Source organism: Sander lucioperca, chromosome 20 (assembly GCF_008315115.2).
Source record: "Sander lucioperca isolate FBNREF2018 chromosome 20, SLUC_FBN_1.2, whole genome shotgun sequence".
Lineage (NCBI taxonomy): Eukaryota > Metazoa > Chordata > Actinopteri > Perciformes > Percidae > Sander > Sander lucioperca.
Window position 1 is genome coordinate 26,240,404 of NC_050192.1, and position 23,520 is coordinate 26,263,923.

At 41.7% G+C, this 23,520-nt stretch overlaps 1 protein-coding gene across 7 annotated transcripts in view; it reads right to left on the reverse strand.

The window, feature by feature from the left end:
• The window catches only part of LOC116054745 (anoctamin-4), a 67,839-nt gene that overhangs the window by 44,086 nt on the left and 233 nt on the right, over positions 1-23,520 (reverse strand). For 6 of the 7 annotated variants that reach the window (XM_035996219.1, XM_035996217.1, XM_035996216.1 and 3 more), the window contains exons 1-3: positions 23,321-23,520; positions 18,510-18,584; positions 6,203-6,427 (exon numbers count right to left, since the gene is read on the reverse strand). The exon at positions 23,321-23,520 is cut by the window's right edge. In XM_035996219.1, the coding sequence (XP_035852112.1) occupies positions 6,203-6,427; positions 18,510-18,584; positions 23,321-23,520 (500 nt within the window). Of the gene's footprint in view, positions 1-1,142; positions 1,601-6,202; positions 6,428-18,509; positions 18,585-23,320 lie in introns of those variants that run through there. The other variant, XM_035996221.1, reaches the window with a different exon arrangement.

Sequence of the window (23,520 nt, forward strand, 5' to 3'; positions counted from 1 at the left end):
AGTTGTGATGTCATCACTATACTATGTATAAGTAGAAAGTGCTGCAACAGTGCAGTCATTCCCCGGCTGCAATGATGGAGCAGACTCAATGAGCACTGCTGTAGAAGACCCGGAAACACTGACCAATCAGAGCAGACTTTGCTTTTTCAGGAGGGGGGCTTAAAGAGACAGGCTATTAAACGGAGCGTTTCAGACCGAGGGTGAATACAGGGATATTCAGACAGACAGTATGAGAAAAATAAAGTGTTTTTTTTGGACATTAAAGCATGGAAACATGTTCTAGTAGAAACCCAAAATACAAATATCACGCTGAAAATTAGCATTATATGGGACCTTTAAGTCCCATTAATTGTTATCTTTGCCTTTTTAGACAAAACACACACACACACACACACACACACACATACAAACACACAACATAGTTACTTGCGTATTACAACACAGCCGGGAGATGACCGCTCACACTGTGAAGAGAATAAAAGATTGAAGGAGGAAAAGGGAAGAAGACTGTGAGGTGGTGGGGATGTGTAATGTGTTGCAGAGGGGATTGGGTGTCAGTCATTTGTGAGGAGGAATGGTTCGTTCCACCTGGATGCTCCCATCATGCCCTACGGTGGACAGGGAGAGTGTGTGTGGGGGGGTGGGGGGGGATGGGGGGGAGGGTATGTTCTCCCTGATGGAAAGCAGTGGAGATTTGCACAGGCTGACAACCTGCCCCACACGCACACACACACACACACACACACACACACACACACACACACACACACACACACACACACACACACACACACAGACACACACTCCTCACAGAGGCATGACCCATTTCTGTGTCTTACAACTGATGCAGCACAAAAGATGAGAAAGTAGGGTGTATGAAAAAATGTACATTTACGATCCAAAGAGAACGGGGGACAGCTCGGAGAGAAAATGAGTGTGTGTGTATGTGTGTGTGTGTGTGTGTGTGTGTGTGTGTGAAGGTCAAATGCTTGCATGGTCACAGGAAAGAGATGAAGTAGCGTGAAGAGGAGTGTGAGTAGTGCACAGCAACACATGAGAGAGCACTGCAGCAACAAAAAAAGAGCAGCATCCACTCTGGTGAAGAAGCTGCCTTTGCTTCAAGACAACTTGACAACACTCACCGTGTGAAGGTGGAGAGAGGTAGAGAGGCAGCTTCACCCCTCAGAGGGGAAGAGAGGGAGAGAGGGGGGGCTTCCCAGCAGAGCCGCAGCAGACGCCAAAGCAGCCAGAAGATGTTTTCCCCCCCCATACACACACACACATGCACACACACGCACGCACACACACACAGCGGTCAGCCCTCCTCCCCTTCGCCAGCCCCAGCATGCAAATGACCTCGCTGAGGAAAGCAAACAAACACGACGTCCCACGAGGGAAACCAGCATCCCCACTTTTTTTTACTCCTTCCTTCTCATCACCGCATAGGTCGATCTGACATCACTATTCACGCAAACACACACGCACATTCTCCCACACAGACGGATCTGTCATAGTGTAGATGCTACGGCCAGAGCTCACAAAAAAAAAACTGTCAAAGATCTTCTCTGGAGGAAAAAACACACAAGCATGAGCAGGATGTTTACAGTGAGAGAGAGAGAGAGAAAGAGAGAAAGAGAGAGAGAGAGAGAGAGAGAGAGAGAGAGAGAGAGAGAGAGAGAGAGAGAGGAGGTGCATGCCGTTCATCAGCATTCTTAACCAGTCTTCCCTGGCAGCCAATCAGAGGTTAAGCTGCTCTGTCAGCGGCCAATCAGAAAAAAGGGCTGGCTGTGTCAGTGTTGCTGTAGCCCAAAACACTGACAGTTGGCACCGATGACAGTCGCAGTTTGTACCTTTTGATGGAGACTCAAGGGCACACACCGCACCACACACTTATTAACAAGTTGGTATTAAAGGATAGTTTCATATTTTTTTAAGTCTTCTCTAAAACAATACAAAAATGGCCATGTGTAAGTTAAAATAGGGCTGTGCAATTAATTGAATTTTAATAGCGATTTCAATTTCGGCTCCTAACGATCACAAAAACAATGTGATTGAGAAAAACGATTATTTTGCGTATTGCATTTTGCAAGTAAACCCCTTTTTTTGTCTTGTGTTCTGAGGGGGAATTCAAAAAGTTCAAACAGGAAAAGTATTAAGGGAAATTTCACAAGTTCAATAAATGCAACATCTTTTCCAAAAGCCAATGAGTAATTGTGATAAATAATCGTGATTTCAATATTGACCAAAATAATTGGGTGGTGGGTGGTGGGTGGTGATGGCGCAGTGGATATGACACATGCCTTTGGTGTGGGAGACCCAGGTTCGAATCCCACTGCGATACATCAACTAATGTGTCCCTGAGCAAGACACTTAACCCCTAGTTGCTCCAGAGGAGTGTGACCTCTGACATATATAGCAATTGTAAGTCGCTTTGGATAAAAGTGTCAGCAAAATGACATGTAATGTAATTGTATTTTTTTTACATAATCAAGTAGCCCTACGTTGAACTATTTATTGGTCACTGTAATCATTACTCCTGTCTGTGCTGGCCCTGAAGAGATCCCTTTTGTAAATTAATTTTATTATAAGTGATGGGGACTAAATCCACCTGACCTGTGAAAAATGAAAACTGCATTCCTTAGTTCAGCCAAAGCTAATATGAGGCTTCAGCTGTCTATGTTACACAAATCTCTCTCTGTGCAACAGTCCCTCCCCTATGAAGGTAAATATGGTGCAAAATGGGAGAGCTTGTAGAATACGATGTGAGAACTTGCAGAACAAAAAATCTGAACTTGTATGTTAAAATTTGCACTTGTAAAAATTAAATTTGCACTTGTAAAAATTAAATTTGCACTTGTAAAACATATTCACACACATGTGATCTGAATTTGAAGTCATACAAAGAAAAAAAACATGAGAGCTTGTAAAAAAAATCTGAACTTGTAAGTTGAAATTTGCACTTGTAGAAAATGTTCACACACCTGTATTCTGAATGTGAAGTCACAGAAAAAATATTCACAAATGTGTAGATTGATATTTACATGAACACAATGACAGCTGCAAACTTATAATGCAACATTTACTCGTATACTTTTTTTTTTACTCTGGTTCATTTTCCATCACAACCACAACTCAGTGATTACAACCTCTCGAATCTGTCACTGCAACTTCACATATGTGCTCTCTCGCATCACAAAGTGGCGAATCTGCGCACCTCGACTTTCACAACACTCTTGACGATACATTTGGTGCAAAACTAATTTGTACCTGTGGAGCTCTGAGATAACAGAACGGGAAAAGCCTTCTTATATACAGTCTATGGGAAAAGCAGGGTTTCTATCGCCAGATGAGGGACAACTCTGTCTGGCTTATTTATGTAGCATGGAAGCTTGGTGGAATAGCATGCTAGCGTTAGCCAACTAACCAGCCAGCCCGCTTCTAAATAAATACCTTTTAATTGTCTAAACACTTTTTAACAGTCAAACTGAAACACTGGCGGTGAGCTCCACGGCCTGCAGCCGCAGACGGACCGTCAAATCTTCAAATTTAATTTTTACAAGTGCACATTTTAACATACAAGTTCAGATTTTTTGTTCTGCAAGTTCTCACATCGTATTCTACAAGCTCTCCCATTTTGCACCATATTTACCTTCATACCCTCCACTGCTGCTCAGGAGAGCAAAACACAAAAGGGGTACTTTTGTAGAGGTCCCTCGTCAATAAAACTTTTTTTTGATTATCTTATTTTAAAGCACCAGTTTGACTGCCTATTTTTAACTGAAACCTGGCTAAACACAGACTCATCTGCTGCTCTTATTGAAATGATTACTTCTTCTAGACCATTAGACAAGGGAAGAGGGGCGGAGGGACAGCCACCATCAGTGGCGGTTCTACATTTTGAATTACACCCTGGGCGAGACCCCCTTCGAAAAATGTAATGAATGTAAAATGTGAATATTTCAATGGATATTCCAAATATATTTAAGACTTAGCCTATAATGAACTATGTGTGGAGCTAATTCTCTGCTTTGGTAGGACACACACACACACACACACACACACACACATGCATCCCGTGCATGCGCCCGCACGCGTCGGTGGGATTGCTATGGACAAAATACACACGGTGATACACTGGTAAGAGCAAATGACGTTTAACCATGTATCCAGCCAATTTAAATAGCTCACGTTACTGTGTTGTGTCAACAGTTCATTTAATATTGTATGTGGCGTTTTCTTTTGCGGGGTGCAAAATGTTCCACCAAAACAAGTTCCTTCCTGAGACATTTTGCAGAGCCACTGTCACTGCGTCCGGAGATTAGCGCCGCCCCAAGACGATTGTGATTGGTTTAAAGAAATTCAAACAACCCAGTTTTTTTCTCCTATGTCAGAATGTATGTATGGAGTATCCAGAACTTACCCCACAGCGCTGTGGAGATAGGTTTGGCAATGTGAGACTAGGCAGAGAGAGAATTATATTTAAACAGAAGCAGCTGGATGATGGACTGCGATGTACTGTAGGTGTATCCAATAGGTGAGCTATTGGATAGATGAGATCAGCTGATGAGAGCAGATGATAAGATAATTGACAACCCTGGACGGGACAGCAAGAAATGAGTGAGCATGTGTGTGAGGATTGAATGCAGATGCGTGAGAAATAAAGAAGGCCTAAGCATGCAAAAGTATAGTCTTCCTGTAGTTTATAGTTCATTTGAATATCATGCTGTCATACTGATTTGTCAGGTACTTATTCTTGCAGTTATTGTCTACAGACCACCAAAGCATCTTGTCTGACTTCTCTGAGCTCTTACTGTATCTATCATCAGCCTAAATTATGCCAACATAATCATTATTGGTGACTTTAATTTACACAATAACATAGAGATGAATTCCAGTCTGGGCCCAGCACAGTACGGGAACAGCTCTAGTCGAAGCTGTAAATTACCTCAGAATGAGAAAGCTTTCTGTGCTCGTCAGTGCTGCGTTCGATACGTAGATCATAATATTCTGCTGGACAGACTCGAACACTGGGTTGGTCCTTGAATGGTTCAGGTCAAAAATTCTATGTGGTCCTTGAATGGTTCAGGTCAAAAATTCTATGTGGCCATGCATGACCACTCCTCTGATAAAACAGTCCTGACGTGATGTCCCGCAGGGCTCTATTTTAGGCCCAATTCTCTTCACTCTGTGTGTCAGAGAGCCCACATTTCTCCAATCTTAAAATCTTTACATTGGTAACGTGTCTGTCACAGAATTCCTTTTAAAATTATTTTATTGGTTTTTAAATCATGGAATGGCTTTTCCCCCATCCTATTTGTCTGAGATGGTTGAGACATACAGTATGTGCCTGCTAGGTCACAGAGATTCTCTAACTCCAACCTCTTGATTGTACCTGAGGTCAGAACTAGTAAGGCATGGAGAGGCAGCTATAATTTAGTACTCCCTGAAACAGTCTGCCTAAAAGACTTAGGAGCTTTAAATATGTTGAAACTTTCAAACAAAGTCTTAAGACACATCTTTTTTTTACCATTTCCTCCACCTGGTTGTTTTATCTTGTATTTTTCTGCTGTTTTAATTTGATGTTTTTATTGTCTTATCATAAATGCTATAATTATCTTTTTCTTTGTTTAGCACTTTGTGTTACATTTTATCATACCTGCAAACTCAGAAGGGCTGAAAAAGGTGACACATTTTATACAGCTGATTGTGACAGTGATTGTGATTGGCCAAATGACTCGCGTGACGTATCACCAAAGATGTTTTATTGTGAAGAAGACGCAGTAGGTTTTTGAGACTCCCGTTTATGGGAAATTGACGGGAAAGACTCTTCGGATCTACACGATTCACGTGGATGACATTTTGCCATTCAATACGGCGATTTTCGCCGAAAAGCGACTAGTTTGCAGGAATGATTTCATGCATGAATTGTGATATATAAATACAGTTTATTAATATCATTATTATTTTAAAAAAAAATGCTGCAACCTGTCATATTTTCTTTCTATTGCTTGGTGCAGCTCCCAAACTATTTAAACACCTATGTCTATATTGTCTCTGCCAAGAGCTCCCCTGACAACATTAATCATATCGACCAGGTCAGAGCTGATCTGAAAAGTATTTTAGTCATTTAAATGTCTATTTGCTGCTCCAGTAAACTGAGGGCTGGTAGTTTAAAGCATGTACTGCACTGCAGTCTACGTACTCGTGCTGCTGTCGCAGAGCGTCTCCTGGCTGGCGCTGCAGGTGGGCAGCGGGGTGATGGACAACGAAGCCGGGCAGGACACCGGCTCCAGATACTCGCTGATGGGCGGGACTGTGGAGGCCTCAGAGTGAACGCAGTCCGGACTGGGGAGATTCTGGCCGTTCGCTGGGAAAGGGCTCTTCCAGTGGGAGAAGCCGATGGCCACTTGACCCCCGAGATCAAACCCTGTGCAAAGGAAAACGATCAGAAGACAGATCAGGAGAAATTTATTTTAAACTCATACTTTGTTTCAACTTTGTTTTATTCTGTCGTTATCATGCACAATATACACTTTCACCAACCTCCAACTGTGAATATAACATGCATTTATCAAGTGTCACAATGAAGTATGACACTGAATGTGCTTCTTCTCTATCATACATGATCATAGGGGGATTTTGATGCATCTACTATCAGCAGTGGTGGAATGTAACTAAGTGCATTTACTCAAGTACTGTACTTAAGCACAAATTTGAGCTACTTGTACTTTTCTTGAGTCTTTTCTTTTCATGCCACTTTCTACTTCTACACCGCTACATTTCGGAGAAATATACTCCACTACATTACTCTGACAGCTTTAGTTATTAGTTACTTGACAAATTAAGTTTTTGCACACAAAACACATATAGGTTTTAAAATATGTTTTATTATGAATTAAACTACCCAACACTGTATAGGCCTACACTTACAGCTGAAATGATTAGACACAGAACTGTTCGGATCGTTTCCATTTTCTCGTCTTACATACTTTTACTGAAGTAACATTTTCATTGCAGGACTTTTACTTGTAACAGAGTATTTTTTACAGTGTGGTATTACTACTTTTTACTTAGCAAAGGATCTGAATACTTCTTCCACCGCTGACTATCAGGGACCTCTGACCTCTACTATGGCTCTTTGTAATGCTGGTAGATCCACAACAGTCCAAAGGATCCCGTTAATCTCCTCAGTTATGTTGCCCTCTAGTGGTTAGAAGTTGACACCATCACTGAAACATCCAACTGTCATCAGGCATTAGCCAGCATTTTACTGAGAGTTTCAGCTGCAAGCAAATGTGTTTACAGACAACAACTCAGCACCTGTCCTGTCACTCATATTTACAACTTCTACAAAGTAATAACGATCATATTTCAATTACCAAATATACAGACTGACACAGAAAAAGGATATTCTTAACTAAAATCATGTCTTCCTCTGCCACTGATCACAGTTCAAAAACAGTGTTTCTTTATTGCATCAAGACTCTCCACAGAGTTAAACATTCCATATGTATATACTGTATATAGTGACCCACTTGGGCAGTCCCCCCCCTCGTACATATGGAATATGTAACTCTGTGGAGAGATAGTCTCTTCACTCAGAGAACCAAAGTTACCTTGTAACCGAAAATACTGTAACCAGTCTACAAGCAGCCAGTAACACAGAAAAACACAAGAATGGCTTAAAGGACAACTGTTGAAGCCAACATTTTGATTTTGATAGTAACTTTTATTTTGATGAATTGTGCATAAAAGGTGTGGCCGGGTTGGGTCAGTGGTAGAGCAGGCGCACATGTACTGAGAGGTTTATTCCTCGATGCAGAGGTCCAGGGTTCGAATCCGACCGGTGACAATTTCCTGTATGTCTTTCCCCTCTCTCTCTCTCCCCTTTCTCACCTAACTGTCCTGTCAAAATAAAGGCAGAAAAAGCCCCAAAAATAAGTGTTGCATAAAAGCATCGATAATGAGAGTAAACTAGACCCATTATAAACTAACAAGTTGTGTTAATTGATCTTGGTACGTGGCGTATCGTCACAGCCTTTTGACAATCAGCTGATTGAGGCAGTAATTGCATCAGCTGGTGTATAAGAGCTGAGCTGTCATTCAGTTTGGCTTCCTTTGGTTTGTAGCCATACGTTTTTTGTGAACGCTGAGTCCCGCTTTTTAAAAAAAGAAAATTGTATCTTTTATTTTTTGCTATGCTGTCAATCCTTGTACGCCATCTGGTAAGGACAGTTCATTATTTGCTTGTGGAAAAGAAGAAAACGTATCAATATGAAGTTTGAATGATAATAAAAGAAGGGGGAAAATGTGCCAAAAGAAAGAAATCAGTAGTCTGTCTATCACCAGACCAAGCTCAATCTTTTAAGATTGAACATTAGTCTGGGGAGTCTGCTCTGTATTTTCTCTGCACAAGAGGCGTGATCATTTGGATAGTCCTTCAACCAATCAGACCGACGATCCGGGTGACATGGCAGCGACAGCGGCATCAATGGGTTGCTGCGCTTCGGTGGCAGCCATGTTGAATGTAAACAAAAAGCTGCTTGGTCGCTTCTCTATCGTCATATAGCGAGCCAGGTGGATAAGCCAGTTTGTGATTGGTCCCCGCAAATTTGTAACGGAAGCAGGATAGAAAAATGTACAGGTTTCCAGCCTGCAGGGCGAAATCAAATCGCCAGCAGATCGGGCTGGGTTTACCCAGTCTAAGAAATCAGTGGATTCTGAGTCATGTTTAAGCTCGTCGACCAAGGCGCATTCCAAAGGACAAGAAAGGGAACAAATACGTTGTTTGAAAGTTGCTCCTTCAACAACAAGTTATGCTTTTCAATTGTCAGTTCTTTAGGCAGAGGTTTGATGGTGAATGTGGTTGCATAGGCAGGACTCGCAGGGGGGTCGGAGGGGTCAGGACCTACCCCATCTGAGGGTTGATCCACCATAAAAATATCATTAAATACCACGCTGTGTATTGCAAATAATATAATGATATACACTTAAAATAGTTGTAAGTAGTAAAATAATTCACAAAGCAACAGGACAAAAAAAAACATTTTAAGTAGGGCTGGGCAATATATCAATATTATATCTATCTATTTGAGGCTAGATATCGTCTTAAATTTTGGATATTGTAATATGACACGTGTTGTCTTTTCCTGGTTTTAAAGGCTGCATTACAGCAACGTGATGTAATTTTCTGAACTTACCAGACTGTTCTAGCTGTTCTATTATTTGCCTTTATCCACGTTACTGATGATCATTTATCTAAAATCTCATTGTGTAAATATTTTGGAAGTACCAATAGTCAACCTTACAATATCGGCGCGATATCGAGGTATTTGGTCAAAAACATTGTGATATTTGCTTTTCTCCATATTGACCAAGCTCTAATTTTAAGTTTAAAAACATTTTGACCTTGGCCTCACAGTCGTTTGGTTCACTGGCTGCTTTCCCCCTTTCACGTCACCTTCAGCGGCCGTTGCAGTTTTAGCCGACAAAAGGTGACTGTCATCCCGCAACGACAGTTAAGTTTAGGCACCAAAACGACTAGTTCATCCTTGTGTTGTCTTCCCACGAACTTGTTGTCCTTAAAATTGAAAATTAACTTTTTAGGAGCTTTTTCCAACGTTTTGTCACTTTTGTCAAAGTTTTTTAAATTTTTTTTTTTTAATTCATGGGCGATAGACCTAACTTAAATGACATACCAATTTTTTTAGTTTAAAAAAGAAGAAATTATGAATTATTTTGACTAATGGTTAAGATCAGATGATGTTTAGTGAATCACAGAATGGTTTATGTTAAAGTTTAGTAGGATGCTGTTTTGAAACAATTTGATTTATTTTTTTCAAATGCTATAAAAATTGAATAAAACACCCAAGATTCAATGGAATGAATCTTGGGTGTAATCTATAGATGTAAACGTACATCCATGCATCCAAAGTTTTTTTTGGGCAATTTGGTTGAAAGAACCCCATATTTCTGATATAAAATACTTGAATTAAATTTGACCCGAGAGCAACGCGAGGGTTAAGATTAGTAAAAAGATTGTGGTTTGGATTAAAACAACAGTCCCCTTAAAGCTATAGCACGTAGTCTCTGTCGCCCCCGTGAGGAATTCTAAGTAATGACAACAAAACTGTCGGCACGTCCACATGATACAAGCCTTCAGTGATTGCGCATCACCCCCACCCCTCCAACACGCAGTTGCTAGTAGCCAAGGAGGACACGGAGGATTAAAAAAACATGGACTTTTCAGAAGAGGTAATTATCTTCAATTTCTTCAAGTTTCTGCGCGCGAAAGTTGCCGGACGACACAATCTTCTGAATATAGTCATACTGAGAAATACAGAGAGAGTTGTGTGGAGCCGATAGTCTTTAATAGCTTTGTATCAACTCATTTGGCAATGGCTTGAATGTAACGGACGTTCACTATTATAAAAAAGTTACGCACTAAAGCATTAACAAGTAAATGCTACACTAATAAGAGTAGTGAGGCTTTCCTCTGTGTACACATATCATATACAGGTACAATTTTGGCCGCATTATTTGTGTCCCCTTCAAAAATTGCTCTGGGGAAAGCAGCTATTAGATGACAGGCCGTAAAGGTCCTCAGGATCCCTCTGACAGAAGAAGAGCAAAAAGCAGCTTTCCTACTTTCCTACGAGGACCCTGCAGACTGCTGAAACAGCTTGGCTCGCCTCCGGCCTTCGATCCTCAGAAAGCTCTCTGTTTCATGAGGCCTCGGAGACTGGCGACCCAGTTTAGCTCTGGGCTGGCAGCTGTCTGAGCTCAGAGTCTCTGGCAGTTTGACATGGTCAAACAAGGCCGTACATTTTGTTTTTCTTCTTCCAAGCGCATCAGGGGAAAAGTGGAACTGTAAATTCACTTTAGGGTACACTCCTAATTTTTTAACCCTTTGGACTCTTATCTTTCACTTACATTTTCCCATAGATAAATAGTTTTTGGGAAATGATTTTGGGAAATCAGGTTATTTGTTTCCTTGCTGAGAGTTAGATGAGAAGATTGGCAGTTAGCCTAGCTTGTCATTTTACTGTACATTTCTGTTTGTGTATAGATTAAACAAAGGAAATGTAGTTTGAGTGTTAATAAGTGAACTTCAAAGGTGCTGGTAGATGTATTTCTGAATACATCTTTGGAAACTTCAGGCTCTTGTCTTAAAAGTTTAAATTAAGTTTTGAGGTTAATTCGCTTAACTCTCTCTCTTCACTGATCTCTCTTAAATTTCCTGGCAGTGTTGTAGTCAAGTCTCGAGTCCCCAGTGTTCAAGTCCGAGTCACCAAAGAAGAGCCCAAGTCCACAATTGCCTAAGTTCGAGTCTGAGTCGAGTCTTGAGTCCCTAGTGTTCGTGTTTGAGTCGAAGTCCGAGTCACCAAAGAAGAGTTCTAATCGAGTCCGAATCGAGTCACCATTACCTGAGTCCAGGACTTGAGTACTCTGTCACTGGCCCCCTGCATGAAACAGTTATAGACTAAATATACTGTACATCAATATTTTATATAACATATGTATGACCCACACATAGAAGTGTGAGAAGAAACTTCATCCAACTTCAATTTCATAAATCCTTGAGTCCAAGCATCAGTGCGCGAGTCCAAGTCCGGGTCCAGGCCTGGAGAGCTTCATCACTGTTCCCTGGATTTCCATTATCTGCACATACAGTACAGTATGCTGTGATTTTCTTCTCCTGCTGATTTTCTGCACACTGCCGTTATGTAACACACCGGGGTCAGGTAGGACTATGGAACACACTCACCCCCCCCCCCCTCCCGGTTTCCTGTAAAACACAAAGCCCAGCACATTTGGAAGGAACATCAGCAACGAACAAACACAGCCTGATCAATAGCAGAGTAGTGGACGGCCTGGCAGTCTCTGAGCCTCCCAGCTGGCTCCGCACACATGGCACATTTAGCTGGAGGATACATTCTGAAGCAAATGTAGGCTATACATCTCAGCTATTTTACAGCCTCAATTTCCCTACAAGAATAAAGGGCTTTTCACACGATGGAGTCGACCGCATTAGGCCGGGTGTCCCCGAAAAATAATGTTTGTGCTGAAGTCAGCACTTGCAACAACTAGAGCACAGTCCCTGAGGGGGATTTATCTAGTACAACAACTTTTGGCGAGGAGAATCTGACTGCTGCTTGGAAATTATAGGAAAGAAGATATTCTTTGGTGTGTGTGAAAGTTTGCGAACAGGAATACAGGAAATTATGCAGTAATATTTAGCTTACTTTAAATTGCAAATGCAATACTCCTCACTGTTCAGGCTAAGGAGGCACACCAGTGTACCTAAACATCTGAAAAAAGCCTGGACAAAGTGAGACTTGGTCAATGTAGTATATGCTTAAGATTTTTTTTCACCCTTTTAAAACGTTGTACCAGTTTGTTCTTGTTTTAAGATTACATGTTACAGTAGATGAAATTATGCTTTTGCGGAAATACATATAAATATATTTTGTTATGGGTAACCGTAGGTAGCCTCCCAAATCTCAACAACACATAGTTCAGACCCGAGTCTCAAGCAAGCTCATTGGGTGATTCAAAAGTTCTGGTTTGTTTACACTGTCACCAGGTAATATTCATTTCCATCTTGTAATTTCCTCTATATTTTCTTTACATTGTGGTTTGCTAATTGTGACACTGCTTCCAAATGGACACGTACGTTATACCCCCAATCCTTACAAGTATAAAAGAATGTGTACTGTACCTTCGCCTACGTGTATCCTGGAGAAGCATAACTCCGGCTTCAGAATGCTGTTTTGGTTCATGTTACAAAGCTAAAAATCATGGTAGTACAACTTAAACATAAATGATGCAAGTCAACAAAGGACACAAAATCGCAGATAATAGTCAAATCAGGGTAATTTTCAAGTCTTTCACTTTATTGTTTTAAGTCGATATACCAGCCTTAAAGCCCCTGAAAACTTTTGAAATGCATGCATTTCTCTATATTCCTAAATTCTCATGACTACATAATGAGCGATCAAAGTCAAAGGTTGGGGGGAAAAAGCATTCTTAAATTATTATTATTATGAGGAGTTTAACAATGAAAAACTCTGATGCAGTACTGATGGAGCTAATTTGCTCTCTGAGGGCTGTGTGGGTTTAATCAGATTTCACTGACAGAAACAACCCCACAACTGCCATTACATTTGTATTCAAATGCTGCCAAATCCTGACTGGTGCATGGAAATACGTGACATCACAATTTCCCAAATGAGCCTTCCCCACTTAAACCTAGTGAGAAGGGCACAGACAAAATCTGAAACGCAGAAATCTCTCACGTGAAATACTCAAAACTGCATGGTAGAAAACGTTGTGTTATGGTAGGAGCCCATGACTCACAGTTGGAAGCTGATTTTAAAAAAAAATTTTAAAAAGGTTTTCAGGGCCTTTAAATACAAACAGGCCCGTCGTTAGGACAGGGGGACAACATTTTGGGCCCCTCATCCACACCGTCCAGCACCATAGAGACTAGGGGTGGGAATCACAGGGTACCTCCCGATACAATACACAATACATGGCTCACGATACTGATAATATCATGATACAGCTCCAATCAATATATTGCTAGACAATTCTATAATCAGGATGCGATTTGCCGGGGGGGGTATTGCGTGGGATTTCCCCCTTTCTGTTCTACATATCCCTGCCTCTGCTGGATGTGCTTTTTCATTTCAAGGTGGTTTCATGTGGTACCTCCTTCGTTTGATCTAGGCCATATCTGAGGGGCCCTTTTTTGGTGTCTGCCGGGCCCTTCACAGCGGATAATTTGTCTGGCAGGGGCCATTCAGTACTCTGTGTGGCCTGCTTGTTAATATCAGATTGGTTTGAGATGGTACTTTTGAATGTTTGATCGAACACATTTTTTCAGGCCTCTGTGAGGCCCCCAGGGGCTAAACGCAGCAGTGGGGCTCCGGCAGACATCCATATCTGCATATGAGAGGTCATCCCCTGGATGCCCCTATCCTCAAATGTTGGTACTCTTTTCGTTTGATCAAAAGGGGGCTCTGGGCTGTCGGAGTATTAGTCACTGCAAGTCGAACGGTTAGAAAAGTTTTTTAGTCTGTAAATTAAAATGACACAACTATAGAGCAACTATAGGTCCAGACTTGGGACTTAAACGTGGCTGGGGCATCTGTTATTTTCCTCAAACTGCTGTCCACCATCCCGTTGAAAACCTCTTCCTTTACGGCTAGTTAACTTCTGTTCAAGTATCCCTCATTCATGTGTTGAGCGCCACCTCGAGGAGCCGTGAAGTACCGACGCTGGGAGCAGGGAAATCTATTCAGAGTGCCTTGTTTTTTTAATTAAAATATAGATTTTTGGTGCCAGCGTATCGATTCCCGTATCGTACAAAGAAGGACAACGATATATTGATGTATTGGTATTTAATTGGTACTAAACCTACCATAGACGCAAGTTCGTGGATTTCAGACTTTCAGAAATGGCCGACAGACTGTTGACGGAGTGATTTTGGAACTCTAAAATGTATGGGCTGTACAGAAACGTGCTCCAGGTACGTATAGTGTAACCCAATTCAAAAGAAGACATTAAATACTGCATTTAGTCAACAGTCCTCAACATCCCATGAAAGTCACCTGAAATGGCGGGGGGTGTGGGGGGGGGGTGGTAATCCACACCTGGCATGTATCCGAACAACCTCCAAAACTCACGATGCACGCAGCCTTTTCGGACATAGTGTGTTCTAAGCAATATGTATGTCGCAGTCATCAGAAAAAGTGCCTGCGTTGCTCTCTAAGGAGAGCGAGGCCCAGATATGTAGCACTTCCACTTCCTGACACCTTCAGAGGTAAGACAACAAATGCAGGTGCAGGTATCTGGGCCACACGCTGCACTGTGCAATAACAAGTTTTCAGCTGAGTGTCTACAATAATCAGAGAGAGACTTGCCGTGGAAGACCTTTAAGTGGATGCAGGGCTGGTGTGATGGGGAAAAAAGAAATCTAGAGTATTTTATGTTTCCATTGTGTCCGAGTGTGTTACAACACTAAATGTGCTTCTGTCAGCTGATGCAGGAGTTGCAGTTAGGGCTGGGCGATGTAAAGAAAATCAAACATCACGATATTCTTGACCAAATACCTCGATGTCGATATTGCCACAATATTGTAGGGTTGACAACTGGTGCTTTCACAAAATATTTTCACAAGAAGATTTTAGATCAATGCTAATCAACAACGTTGATGTATTGATAAAGTGTGTAAAGGCAAATAATAGAAAAGCTAGAACAGTCTGGTAAGTTCAGAAAATTACATCACTTTACTGTAATGCAGCCTTTAAAACCAGGAAATGTCATATTGTCCCTCATTCCGCCGGATATCCGTCACCTTCCGCTTTCTTTGAGTTGGCATTCTAAACTCCGGTGGATTTCTGAGGACTATGGTTAACTGCTCCTCAGATCTCTGCAGGGTAAATCCAGACAGCTAGCTAGACTATCTGTCCAATCTGAGTTTTGAAATTACACATGTTCCACCGAAACAAGTTCCTTCCCGAGGCTATTTTGCAGAGGCACCGTTGCTCCGTCCGGCGCTTAGCGCCGCCCAAGACGATTGTGATTGCTTTAAAGAAATGCCAATAAACCAAAGCACATTTTTCTCCCATCCAGGAATGCTGTGTGGACTAGACAGACCTTCCTCCGCAGTGCTGTGGAGGAAGGTCTGGCAATGCGAGACTATGGCGGGGTCCAAGCGTCCCATGCGAGTCCCTCCTGACAACAAAGTCAAACCCAAAGCATGACAGCGGCGAGGCAAGCGTCAGGGAATATTGCAACTGTGAGCTGCAGGTCTGTAGTAAATTTAAAGTCAGGTATGTATGTTTACATCCTCTGTATACAGCGTAGACATACACGTGGATAGCTCAAAATGCATACAGATAACACGCCATTTGGCTTTAGGAAAGTGGCATGTATGTTTACGCAAAGTCATGAGGCCATGTTGATTTACCCGACATGGCTGAGGCACAGGTTATAGCGCACTGCAACTCCACTACGCACATTGTGCCGCAAGTGTACGCCGCACTGGATGGGACCCGTATCCCGATCCTTCCCCCATCCGATTGATACATTTTGTGCATTAACTCTTTTTCGAAAAAGGCAAAAACCACCTCAAGCGAGCGTAAAAACTTTTTTGCGAATTTGAGGACGTGTTTTCCAATTTTGCCATTTCCATCAACATTTTCTAATGCGAAACTTCAAAATGTGCAGAAAAATACATTGATGGAAACATGACCACTGACACACAGAAACAGTTCCAGTGTTCAGTCGTATTGTAAAAGTTTCAGCATGGTGCATTTGATTGTTTTTCATGTCATCCTTCACTGACTCTGCCTCGGGGTGAAGATCAGCTCTGTCTATCAGGCGCACAACCGCAGTAAATTCCTGCAACAATGAAGCAGGGTGGATTTAATGGAAGTTTAGAATTTTGAAGAACATACAGTACATGATGCTGACTGGTATTTTCCCTTTCAAACAAAGGCCAGGGCCGTTAAATCACAGGCGGCACACTAACTTTTTGACAGAACGGTCCAAAGCTCTCCCTCAGCACTTCATTAGTTTTTGTTATTTTTTATTTAGCACAGAGAGAAGAGCGGAACACCTGCATGCAGCAGCAACAGCCTCAGCTGAACCCAAAGTCTGTCACAGCATTCAGCTTACAGCCTCTCACACTAACCAGGCTGTAATATTCATCGAAAAAATGTCAAAAGGCAAGGTCTGAACATTGCAAATAGCAGGAGGTTGCATGTTTCAGACAGCTTCGTCAACAACGCACTATTTCCTGTCAGCGGCCCCTGACGTACAAACAAAGTTACATGTCAGGGGAAATTTTTAATTTTCCTACTGCTTAGCCCATTCAACATTTAAGTCCCCCTGGTATGCTGTCAGTAAGCTCGGAAATTGATACAGCAGCATACTGTACTGCAGCAAGTTCTGTAAAATAATATCACACAGCGGACTCGTAGGGAAAGCACAGGTGTGACTAATGATATCAACGATGGCTCTGTTCTGTTTAAATGTCCCAGTAAGTCATGACAGTGGGCCAACATGAACAATACGAGGACCCTGAAACTGAAACTGAAAATCCGTCTTGTCAAGCTTCAAGTAATGCATTTGTGTCTGAACTACCAGCTAACTGGACCAATTAGCATCTTGTGAGGAGCTACTGGCAGCTACGGGCGTGGTTTAGGTGGGTGTGACGGCCGCAACTGTTCAAAACAACAATGGCGGCCATGACGAGAAAGATGGGTCATCCAATCAACTGCCAGGTTTTTTTTATTTTTATTTTTTTTTTTTTTTGTGTACCTCGTCATTTTCCAAAGCCCTCTGGCCCAAAAATACTTTTCCCCATAGACTTAAGAGACGTCTCTAAATCAGTTGACACATTTTTTTGAGCGTCACAACCCCTGCAAAATCAGTCAGAGGCTGTAGCGGCCTGCATTTTGAAAGCTAGAAAGAAGATAGTGGTATCATATGAAAATAAGCAATCCATTTGGTTCCAACCATGTCATGCTAGCTTGTTAGGAAGAGGGCTAAATAATGCTCCAAAGTATGCCAAGTTTTTGTTGAGGGGAAAAAAACTTTCATGTCCAATTTTCAAAGGGGTCCGTTGACCTCTGACCTCCAGATATCTGAATGAAAATGGTTCTATGGGTATCCACGAGTCTTCCCTTTACAGACGCGCCCTCTTTATGATAATCAAATGCAGTTGTTCCTCGGCAACTATCGTGTTGTACAGGTTTTTAGGCATTTTATTATCAAATGCTAATAGCTGCCATCAATGGTTGAAAAAATCTCCCCTAGGGGTCATGACCCTCCTTGGTATGGGCTGAGCCCCGAATGTTTACAACGTCTGGCTCCACCCCTGCTCCACACCTCCAGAATATAAGATTTTCCTGTTAAAATTCTAGCAGCAGTTATCATTTTAAACAAATCTTTCAATGGTGTTGCAAACAGTATGTATATTTAGTCAATGGCTCTTCTATCACTGCACCAGCCTAAACTGTCTGAACTGGAAATAAACTCTTGTTTGACTGAGCTGATAATGGTATGTTTGCCTCTTTTTCTGTGCTCTGACAGGCAAACAAAGTTCACTGATGTTATGTAAATCTGTTTGAAAGTGATATGTCATTTTAATGAGAAGCTATGTCCACTGCTGTGTGGCCACTTTTGGTTTGGAAAGTTAAATTGCTGCCTCTGACAGAAATGACCAAATCCTTGCCTAACCTTTCCAGGTATTCTGCTAGGAAAACATAATGTGCAACCCACATTGAATTACAATGGTAAAACTAGTAAATGACTGGCTACAATTATTATGAAACTAACATAAATACACCATATTAAGAAAGTTGTCATCATATAGGGCTTTCATTAGTATTAGGTACAAACGTATACTGTCCACATATAAGACAATAGCGAAACATGCAAAGCATTTTCTTCTTGAACAGAAAACGCTCCGTCAGTCTTGAACAAAGTGCACTTACCAATGGTGATCTGACTGACACAGCTGTAGAAGGTTCCTGAAGAGACATTGTAGCTGCTACTGCTGGGCTCACGGTCTATGACAGGTGGAGAGATAATACATAAGGTATAGTAAGGCATCAGGTAGACTCTTTTATCCAAAGAACTTACAACAAAGACATGGATTTTTAGGTGACCGCTATAGTTTGAGAACTTTTAAGGCTCATTTATGCTCAACGTTAGATACGTATACGGAAGAAATCTTCAGTTCGTACTCTGCATTCATTCTGACCATATTTGTGCACGTTTTATGAAAGCTTACGGATACAAATGAAACGGAGCAGTACCACCAGAAAGTGTGGGGGCAGTGTAGCCAATAGTTCAAGCGAGACACAACCGTAGCACACGGCAAAGAAATAAAACAAAAATGGCGGAGCTAGGAGAGTTGGTCAGAAAATTTAATTTTAAAATCTATACTTACTTCGCTCAGGGACAAACAGCAGAACAGCTAGCTGGAGATTGGACAGGAATTAAATGTAAGTTGGACAGTAGCGTAGGAAAAGTGGAGGTCCGTGTGAGACCCATTTGTTAGAGCCCTCTAGTAGAGTAGAGTATTGCTTAACATCCATGCCAAAGTTAAGGATGCACAGAAGACAGATACTAGGGGTGTAAATCACACATTTTATTACGATACAATATTACATTGATTATTCTTCGAAATTAAAGGTTTATTAATATGTATTCTTAAAGATCACGATATGTATTGATATTTTTACTTGTCAATAATATTGGATTGTTGAGGTTTGAACCGATATATCGATCCAGATCGATGTATCTTTAAACCCCTAACGGTTACGTCATTTGAAAAGGACATATCAAGTTGAATGTGTAACACAAAAGTTTTTCTGGGTCCCAGAGTATTCTTCAGTTCCAAATGTGTCCACGAAGCCTAGTGCTGTTCCTGGGGGCTTAAGAAAAACCATGACCCTGCAGTGTTACAGGAATGAAACCTCTAATCCTGCAATGTTAGTGCCCTGCTCCACACATCAAGCTACACAAGGGGAAAAAAACTCTTGACCTTGTTAGAGGTAAGGGAATAAAATCCATAAGTCTGGCAGCTTTAGTGCCTATTATCTACCAATTTATGGTGGGAATGAAATCATCCACCGTGAATAAAATTCATGACACTAGCAATGTTATGAGAATGAGCCTGGAACCCTGGAAGACATGCAGAAAGAAAACCCATCACTAACCCTGACAGTCTTAAAGGAATGATGCCTCAAACCCTGCAAGAGTTAGTTTGTCCCTTACTGATCTGGTTCCAATTTAGAGAAGCTGCTACCAAATAATTTTAGCCAGTTTTGCTTCTTTTAGTTTTAAATGGCTTAAACGATTAATCGATTATCACAATAGTTGCCGATTGATTTTCTGACGATCATCTAATCAATGAATCGTTACATTTTTACTAATAGCCTCTGCTAAGTTAACTTTAAAGCTGCATTCATTGATTTTGAACGTTGATACCTGTTAGATAACAGACGCGGAACAACATTTGGATTCATTTGGAGTCATGTTTCTGACCGCCTGGTGAATCAAAGTCCAATATTCACTTTCCTTGTAGGTTTTTGTTGGTCTCCATCAACTCCTTAAGCTTGATTTATGGTTCTGCGGAGGCTCCACGCAGAGCTTTCGCCGTAGCCTACGTAAGTGGCCTGAAGTTTATACTTGTGCGTTGGTGTGTGCGTCGATCTCTTTAAGGGAATAGCGGGGCCGACATATGTGTGTGCGTGTGGCGTGTGTGGTAGAGCTAGTGAGAGAGTGACGGTGATTAGCTTCGGAGCGAGTAGCGACTCTAGAGTCATAGTGGGAGAAACAAAGTGTCTCCCCTGTGCTTTCTGACCACGGTGGGAAACCTGTAGCAGTAAAAGTTAACCCTCTCCTTGATTTCAGGTTGTTTATGGAGAAGGAAAACCAGGAAGTGAGTCGGGGGAAATGCAACGCTACCAAGCGACAACCGAGGGACGTGCGTCGCCGCGACGTGTAGTTAAATTTTTCGAGAGGTGCACACGGCGTAGGGTCCGTGTCTTCACGTACCTATGTACGTAGCCACAGCGTAGATTTAACGCAGAAGCATAAATCACGCTTTAGAAGGCATATGTGGCTCTTTAGCTGCTAAATGTTCCACTATGTTCACCAGCTAGTTGTTTACTTTGCTGTTTGGTGTTGGGCAGGTAGCGTAGCATACATTTGGGTGTTTTAGAAGATGTTCGCTGTTGCAACCGGAGACTGGGTTGAAAAGAGCGGTGAAACCGAACCAAAGCATTAATGTTTATAGTCCGTCAAACCAAAACAATGAGCTGAAAGACACTAAAATGATTCGTCCAACGGAGGGGAAAAGCAAATTTCAGTGATCATTTTCTGTGGGTTTGACGTTACAAGCGACACCTTTCACATTACAAACTGTCATTTGATATATTTTTAAGATAGACATTTTCAAAAGTGCAGCTTTAAGATCTGAAATAAGGTCAGACCAAGCTGCATATAAACAGACTCGCGTGCCATGTTCATTGCCATCATGGAAACTTAGTTACTTGACAGCAATGTACAGTAAATAAACAACGTTGAATTATTTGAATGACTTAATGAGAAACTCTGCTTGCCATCAGGTTCCAGTGATAGCAAGAAACTAAAGAGCTAATTTGGAACGCCAGGTTATCAAGGGAGATAGAGGTTAAATGATTAATCTGCCTCAGCAGAGGAAATTACTTTCTATGGCACTGTAGTCACTTCTTCAAGGTACTGCCTAACCCTTTTGCATTGGACTCAGAAATGAATATAAATGCCTCTGCTCACTTAGCAATTTAGAGAACTTTTGTAGAAAACTCTCATTTCGTTATTCGCTAATCTAACACTTACAGCCGTGTCAAAGAAGAGCAATTGCAGCCAAGCATAGACATTGATCACTGACTGGGAGGCTTTTCAGCGAAAGCTCGCACATTTGCTTCCATGTTTAGAGATGAATCTGCATCTGTATCATTTATAACCAAAGTTATGGGAAGTCAGCACACAGATTCTGCAAACTATATCAGCCTCTGAGCAGCTTCCAGTGCCGTTATAATCAGATGGCGCTTTAAAAAATGTTAACATCATTCAAGCTTTGTGTACAAAGCATAGAAGGTACAAAGTCATTTCATTCACAATGAGGTTCATTCACAATCTTAAATGACTGCAGCAACTTCGCTGGTTGATGGATAGACTGCTGTTTCATCGTGAGCAGCAGGTAAGAAGCAGTATACTATGATGCAGCAGCAGTTCCTCTCGATCTTTTCACCTATAGGCAGTTGTAATTTGAGAATAAAGAGCACTTGTGCATATGTGTGTGTTTGTGTGTGTCCCAAACACAGACCAAAGAACCTTCAAATTATGCCGACCTTACACCAAACATCTTTTGTTGGGGCGCGCTCCCATCATCTGAATCGTTTGGTGTAAGGCCGGCCACAGACTGGATGCGTGAGCGTGTCAGCTGCGTGGCGTGTCCGTTTTTATTTTGGCTCCCATGTTAACAGGTTAGAGCTTGCAAGCTTGCCTGCGTGACACGCATGTCGAGCCGCGCCGAAAACGCGTGCCTGCTAGAAACAGGAGTGACGCCTATTTTTCACGCGACACGCAAGCGTGTTGGAAGCGTTTCCAGGCAAAATAGAATAGGAAATATATAGTTTATATGTCATTTTGACACAAATACATATTAATAAATGACATTTTGATGTTTGAAAGTCTCTAGATTTTGACATAAATGCAGATATAAATGTAAAATAAAAATAAAAAATGATTATCGATTTTCAAATGTCGCACCTGTCAATACTGTAGCCTATTTTGCCGCCAATACTGCCGACGTTGTCTTTGCTGTAATCAAATCAGTATATATTTATGTTTAACGTGAAGTATCTACTACTGAGTGCAGTTTATCAATGGGAAACATCCATGTGTACAGACAAGGCTAGCAGCAGCAGCAGCGCCGCGTCAGACACGTTTCTGGTGTGCAAAGACATAAAAAACACCACACAGCCATCATGCAGCTGACACGCAATAGAAACGCCACGCTCACGCCACGCAGCCAGTCTGTCGCCAGCCTAAGGTGGTCATAAAACTCAGTCCGAGCTGTCTTAAGTCAGTCTTTGTCCAGTCTTGACGTTCCGACAAAATCAGACGTGTTTGATATTATCCTTTTAAGTTGTAAGTCTTGGTAGTAAAATCTTATAGTCTGTGAGTAAAAACTCAGTGACATTATGACAGATTGTCTTCAGATGTGAGATGGTGTGAGACTTTTCAAAGTCTTTTCAGAGTCTTTTCAGAGTCTTCTATCGTATAGTGGCATTAGAAGTTGTCATGGGAAATTAAGGATAACTCAAATTCCCAGTGCACCCATTTGAAATAGCTCATGAAAACTAACATGACTGTCCAAGGGGCTTTAACTCCGGCCTAAAAGTTAAATATTACTAAATTAAACTATTTTGCTTAGGGACCCTGTGGTCCCCATAAACCAATTTGATAACATCTGCCATACAATTAGTTTATTTATGTTGTATACACATATACATATACATATAACTCATTAAGGTAGGTGCTCCATTAATTCTTTATATGACAATACATAAGTCTTGGGTTGTCCCAAGCAGTTATTTGGAGCATATTGGAGCACCACACCCTCATGTCAGCCCACACTCAACAGCGAAATTGGAAAAAACTGATGATGCAATATCAACCACACAAGTGTAAATGTGTAAATAATATGAGAAGTAATGTAACTGTACGCTACATATAGGGCCGCCGTTACCTGCGGATCCGGAGGAGAAGCGCGGAGCGATGGCGCGGCGAGGACTGCGCGGACTCCCCGGACAAACCCGCACCAGCTCCTCTTGACACTGCAAACAGATGACCTGGTTCTCCGGATTGTCCGCGACCTTGCTGCAGCCTGTGTGCTCTCCCCCGGCCTGGATCTTCATCCCGGCGCTGATCTGACGGACAAGTCGTATG